General features: G+C 42.1%; 2 protein-coding genes across 3 annotated transcripts in view; one reads left to right on the forward strand and one right to left on the reverse strand.

Annotated features, from left to right (window-relative positions):
- The window catches only part of OSTF1 (osteoclast stimulating factor 1), a 21,743-nt gene extending 21,352 nt beyond the window's left edge, over window positions 1–391 (reverse strand). The window contains exon 1 of the mRNA XM_027886288.1: window positions 244–391. Coding sequence (XP_027742089.1) covers window positions 244–277 — 34 coding nt within the window. The 5' untranslated portion in view covers window positions 278–391. The remainder of the gene's footprint in view (window positions 1–243) is intronic.
- A 453-nt stretch (window positions 392–844) lies between these two features.
- On the forward strand, window positions 845–6,190 carry NMRK1 (nicotinamide riboside kinase 1). Of its 2 annotated transcripts, none has more exons than XM_027886290.1 (6): window positions 845–983; window positions 3,052–3,111; window positions 3,521–3,611; window positions 4,261–4,309; window positions 5,702–5,864; window positions 5,942–6,190. In XM_027886290.1, exons 2-6 carry the CDS (start codon window positions 3,083–3,085, stop codon window positions 6,015–6,017), a joined length of 408 nt encoding a protein of 135 aa, XP_027742091.1. In that variant the 5' UTR covers window positions 845–983; window positions 3,052–3,082; the 3' UTR covers window positions 6,018–6,190. The 2 variants fall into 2 exon arrangements, with proteins under 2 accessions (XP_027742091.1, XP_027742092.1); XM_027886291.1 differs by lacking the exon at window positions 845–983 and adding an exon at window positions 2,493–2,536 and having other exon boundaries at window positions 3,048–3,111.
- Window positions 6,191–6,203: the final 13 nt, after the last annotated feature.

A 6,203-nucleotide genomic window follows, 5' to 3' on the forward strand; every position in this document is an offset into this window, starting at 1 on the left:
GGCCCTTCCCAGCCACGGGAGCGGCTACCTTCCCCTGCGACATCAGGAGAGCGGTGCGCGGGTTCATGGCGGCAGGGCGCGGACAGGAAGGGAAGGGCGGCTCTGCCCCGCTCCCACTCACGCTCGGGCTCTCTGTTTGAGGGCCCATACCCGACTCCCAAATCATCCACGCGTCAGCAGGCAGAGAGCTCCGTCGCACCCTGCACGGGGACGGCAGGTCAGGCCGCCGCGTCCTTCCCTCACCTGGCTTGGCCGGTTTAGGTGGAGGCTTGGACATGGCTGGAGCCGAGCTGAGCGCGGGCGGGGTTGTGGCGCGGCGGCGATCGGCTGTGTGCGGGCGGGCGGGCCTCGGTGCGGGCGGCGGCGCAAACCCCGCTCGGAGCTCCCGGGACGGGCGCGCGGCGCCAGCAGTAGCGAGACGCGAGGGCGGATCCTTCCGCTCCGCCGGCCGCAGGCGCCGCGCCGGCCTGGGCGGGACGCAGCCAATCGGCGCGCGCGCTGAGGGTGAGACCCCGCCCCTTCTCCCCGCCGAGGAGGCGGTGAAAGAGGGCGCGCGGCAGGGGCGGGGCTGGGAGGTCAGAGGGGCGCGGCGGCTCCGGGGGCTGCGAGGGGACAGATCCCGCTCCCGATCCCCCTCCCCACCCCGATCCCAATCCGATCCCGGGCGTGTGGCTGGAGCACGGTGCGCGTGGAGCCGGCCTTTCTCGGAGGTACGCGAGCCTTGGGCAGTTCCGTGACAGGACGTGAGAGGCGGGCTCTCCGCTCTGGGCACGCTCCCAGCGTGGTTTAAGTGAAGTGCGAACCTCGGAGACGCTGAAGCGTCGCAGCTGCTGGGAGAGGCGACGGGCGCGCTGACCCCAGGCCCCTCCGCCAACCCCGGTGTGTGTGTGAGCTTGATGCCCGGGAGAGGCGCTCCCTGCCCGGCTCTGGTGGTGCCTGGAAGGAAGCACTCTTCGGTCCCCGTGCCCGCGAGCTTTGACCCGGTATGCTGTTAAAAATGGGGTGACGGCAGTGCTGCGCTAGCGTTGTCATGGGTTTTTGTTTTATTTAGAGATGCTAAACTGAGGCCAGATAAAGTGGTTTAGGGTTTCTGTGTTGCAGCATTGATTAAAAATTTGCCTTTGCAATCTGTGTTATACATTACTCAGAGATCAGAAGAGTTGGTGTTTTTTTTTATGCTAGTGTTTTTTGCCTTAGACTGAGATTAATTTACATGTAGACAAGGACATAAATTGAAGTCCAAAGCTCAACATGTGTGTCCAGTTATTATTTAGTTTGTTACATAGCATCCTTTGCGGGACAAAGGGTAATCCTCTCCAACACAACTCTTACTGATGATTTTTAGAAAAGAGCGGTTTGGTTTTGTTTTTTTGTTATCTGAGTGTCATCACTTTCTGAGAACAGATCATCTGTTTTCACTCTTTGCACTAATAGCCAATATCATAAGCATGCAATTGTCTTTTAACTTGAGAATTACAATATGATTAGAAAACCCAAGTGTACTAACTTAAAAAAACTTGCCAGTGCAAGTAGATGTGCAGCATCGTTACAAAGCCATTGCTATCATATGGGTGATGGCTTGACTAGTCGGTATGTCTGTTGTTGTTGGGTTTTTTCAATATAATAATACATTAAAAAGAACCATGCCAAGATCACATCACAGACTTGTGAAACAGTTGAACGTCCAGTCACTGCACCAAATGCAAAAGGATGTTATTATTTCAGACTCCATAAATGCTTAAAATTTACTTTTCACAGAAATATTGTGTTTTTACTTTCATACTGATGCCCTGGAACAGTCTTTTTTCTAGTATAGTACAGATACTTGTTTATTGGGGTAGGTGAGACAGTTGTGCCTGCTCCATCCTTTCAGGTCTTAGGTGTCATAGACCTTACCTCCTTAAGTGCTACCTAGGAAGACAGAGCAGTTGAAAATAAGGGTGTTTGTCTGGGGTTAAACAGTTACAAATTGATGTGTGCTTATGGAAAGCAATGTTTAACAAATGTTAAACTGTGTTGATGAACCAGACTAGTGGTGCTGCCAAGACAAGCAGCCCTGTTGCTGCCAAGGGAACAACCTGTCCTGCTACATCATACCTTTGCAGATATGTGTAACTGGAGCGAATTTGTTCAGCTCAACACAAATATTCTTCCCCACACTCTTTGCAGAACTATTTTTCAGCAGTGGTCCTTTTCCAGTATAGTTCTCTGCAAACACCTGTTCCAAAAGAAAGTTCAAGGGAAGGAGTTGGGGCAAGACAGGATTGTGTCTTCTGGCAGCTCTGACCACTGAAGGTGTTCAGCCAGCCAGAGCCTCAGGGTTGGTTTCTTGACAGCAGCAGGAGTATGGGTGGCTAAATTAGCCTTTATAGTTTCACTCTGATCTTTTCTGGAGAAAATCAAATGCTACCTAGTCCTTCACAGTGCTAAGTCAGCTAGGATGGCTTAAACAGCCTTTATACTAGTTTTAATGCATTCAGGTTAATCTATAGGAGAGGAGGAGTCCTTGTGTGGTCTGTGCTGTTAGTCCTCACAAGAACGGAGTGGTGAATTACACATTGAATATTACACTGCTGAGACCAGATTCATAGAAGAATCTTTGAAGATACTCTTGGTTATAACTCTTCATGACATTTTAAAAACATCTTTCTTCCCAGGATGTCACTTGTTTCTTTTTTAATGACTGTATTTGCCACCCCAGCCTCTGTTTACCTAGGTTTTTTTATACTATAAGTCCTTGTGCTAGTGACTGTGCTTATCTTTAAGGACTTGAATGATATTAATATTTTTAGAACTGAGTCTCTCAGAGTTCTTTTCAAATGATTAAAATATGGTCAAAGATAAAGTACATTGAAGTTTACATGTGGCATATAAATTGCAGGGGTTTTGTTAGCATTAGAACCAACAGTTGAGGTTCTGACTGTAGCTTTGCAAAAAGAAAAATAATGGACGAAAGGACAGAAATCTTCTCTATAATTGGTATTTCTGAATATGGCAGCTACTTTTCTTGTTGCTGAATTAAGAGTTTTCACTGTCTTCTGTTTTTGACAGTAAAAAGGAAGAACTGAGGAGAAAACAAACAATGAAAGTATTGGTTATTGGCCTTGGAGGGTAAGTATTACAAAATTAAATTTCCTCTACAGCTTAAGACTGGTCTTTCTTTCAGAATGAAGCGATATAATTTCTATTTCTGAATATAAATGTTCTTGAAACTGGATTACAAATACAACATATAATGGTATGATTTTACAGCATGTAATTAACAAATTGCTCTGTCTCTGTCAGAGGTCTCAGGTACAGGTGCCTCTTTCTTGGCACTGCTAGATTTACTGTCTGAAAGCTGTTGGAACATACCAGAAAATTTCTTTAGGTAGAGAGTATTTAATGTGAATAAACTTTTGGGGAAGGAGTTGTATTGTTCCTTTACCTCTAACTATATAGAAATGTATGTGTGAGCTTGTACATCTAATTAAAAGATTAATTTTTGTCTTGATGAAGTTTTCACAATGTTTTTTAACAGTGTAACAAATGGGGGGAAAACCACGCTAGCAGAAAAGCTTAAGAAAATGCTTCCCAACTGTGATATAATCTCTCAAGATGACTTCTTTAAGGTAACAGTATTTATGGAAAGACCTGATAAGGCTTGAGTAGGTTTTAGTATAATTTCTTCTTTTTTCAGTTCTCCTATTGACTATCTTTTAAAATGGATGCTGCTTAAAATAATAGTAACTTCATGAGAAGGAGAAATAAAAGGAGAACTGGGGTAAACTGAAGTCTCAGTAGCCAAACCACTGAGTATACTCAGCAAAAAGAAGATTACTGTCTTCTTTGCTACCCTTTTAAAATAAGGAGCGAGTGTATGTTGGATGCATTTTTCAAGATCTCTTGTGCTAATGAATTTAGTGGTTCTGTGTTAAGCCTACACCCTTACAGCAGTAAGTAGTTCTTTGTCTCCCAAATCAAAGCAGAAAAGCAGCTTGTGTGTTGATGTTGGAGGTGTTTGTTAAGGAGGATGAAGGAGCTCTTATTTCTTAAGTAAAGCTCTAATGAACTTAAGTCATATGCTTTGGAGTATCTGTTGTTCTAGATTAAATAAAGTTTTTGTATTTTAACAGTTTTATGTAGCAATTTAATGGTGAAGATAAATTATATTAATTGGGGTAAAAAAGTGTATAATCCTATGTTTATTAGTGAAGTGTATATATCTGTGACAGTGATCATAAGAGCAGCCTTGAAAAAATTCAATTTTTTCTCCTTCAGCCAGAGTCTGAAGTAGAAACAGATGAACGTGGATTTAAGCTATATGATGGTCAGTAACTTTGAAGCATTGCTTTTGCATATTGTATTGAAATTCTGTTGTGCTGAGCTTCAACATTTTTTCCCCTCCATGCCCTTCTTCTCCTCTAAGCAAGGAACTAAACAAAAGGTTGTTTCAGAGCAATCCTTTGCTCAGTTTCCTTCAGCTCATTGAGAAAACCTGCTTAACTAGTAAATAGCTCAACTTACTGCTTAACCTTTCCTTTTCTCTTTTTAATCTTTTCCTCTGTTTTTACACTTATATCTGGTGCAATAGCAAATGGTACTGTTCAGTTACCTTTGGCTTGTAACACTGGCCTAAGTTTAACCTCATCACTTTCTATGTAATGGATTTTTTTTTTTATTTGATAAGGAACTTATGGGATATCACTACTGAGTTTTCCAAATCAGTCAAAACTGGAGTCTTAACCTGACACCTTTATTTCATTTCAAATCTCACATAAAGAACAAATGTTTTTAAGTTCCTGATTAATGCTGGTTCAATGTGTCAATAAACTTCTAGATCCAGATCCACTTTAGGCCAGTGCTTTGATTCAGGTTACATCTAGTTGTGAACAGTTGCTTTGTGGCTAAATTCTGTTGATACTTGCTGATCACAAAATATGTCAGTCAGAACACTGGTCAGACCCTTCAGTTGTATCTGAAAAATGTTGCTTATGAGCTATGCAGTCTTTGGCTCAACTTGTAAACTTCATGAAAGTGGAATGTGGAACTAGAGAGATAAATTGGATGTTCTGGCTCAAATATCCAGGTTTAATGCTGCTCTTAAAAGCTTTTAAAAATGTATTTGCCTTTATGTCATCTGAAGGCTGCCTTCTTTCTGCCTTTCAGTACTTAATATATTCTTGTGTGTCTACAGACAAAAGCAGGTGTTACATTGTGCTGTTTTGCTTTGTGTGCTGTGCTCCTTTAAATCCATTTGTGCCCACCTTCCATACACCTGAACCTCATAAAAACCTGAAGCACAAAATGTTGAGCATCCACTCCATCTATGACAATTGACAGAAAGGTGGAGGTCTCAGGGTAAGTAAGTTTTCACAAGTTTTGTGGAAGAGGAGAATAGTCCCTGCAATATCTGTCCTGAAGCAAAAAGCTATAAAGTGAGTTCCCAAAATTTTGGGTGTCGTGAAGTTGAGAGAGACTTCAGCCACCAGAAATACCCCAATCCTGGTGAAAGCATTGGTTTCAGGAAATCATCAATTGCAAACATAGGACTACTAATGTGCATGAGATAATATTTGAGGTTCAGATTTAAATTGAACTTCCTTTAAATTTGTATATGGATTATTTGATTCTTACTGATTAACTGAAGGGTACTTAACGGTTCTTTTTTTTTTCTTTTATTCTCTGTGTTTAAGGGATGTCTAACTTTGTTTTCATCTAGCACTTGATGCCCTCTATATGGATGAAATGGTGACAAAGATTCACAATTGGATAAAAAGCCCAGCAAGCTCAGGGGTTGTGACAGAAGAGCCACAGACTGCATGTGACAATGAGAAAAATGTTTATATTTTGATTGTTGAAGGCTTTCTGCTTTACAATTATGAGTAAGCAGTAATATGTAACCTGGTATATTAAAACTGCCGTAAAATGGAAGAGGGAACTAAATATGTTATTATCTTAGGCCACTTAATGAACTTTGGAATAGAAGATACTTTTTGACCCTTCCTTATGAAGAGTGCAAAAGGAGAAGGAGGTAAGATTATTCAGTTATTGTTTAACAAGGGCCACGGTACCCCCTAAACTGGAGTAGTCCTTTTGTACTAGCTTTTCTTCAGTGCTTGCCAAATGTAAGCTATTAAGATCATCTGTCCTCTGTTTGTTTTAGATTTGTTTGTTATAGTTTTTATTTTAGAGCACAGGGATATCAAAGTGTTTAAATGCTT

This window comes from Empidonax traillii, unplaced genomic scaffold, assembly GCF_003031625.1.
Source record: "Empidonax traillii isolate 1590-97213 ecotype Southwest subspecies unplaced genomic scaffold, ASM303162v1 scaffold183:size818647, whole genome shotgun sequence".
Lineage (NCBI taxonomy): Eukaryota > Metazoa > Chordata > Aves > Passeriformes > Tyrannidae > Empidonax > Empidonax traillii.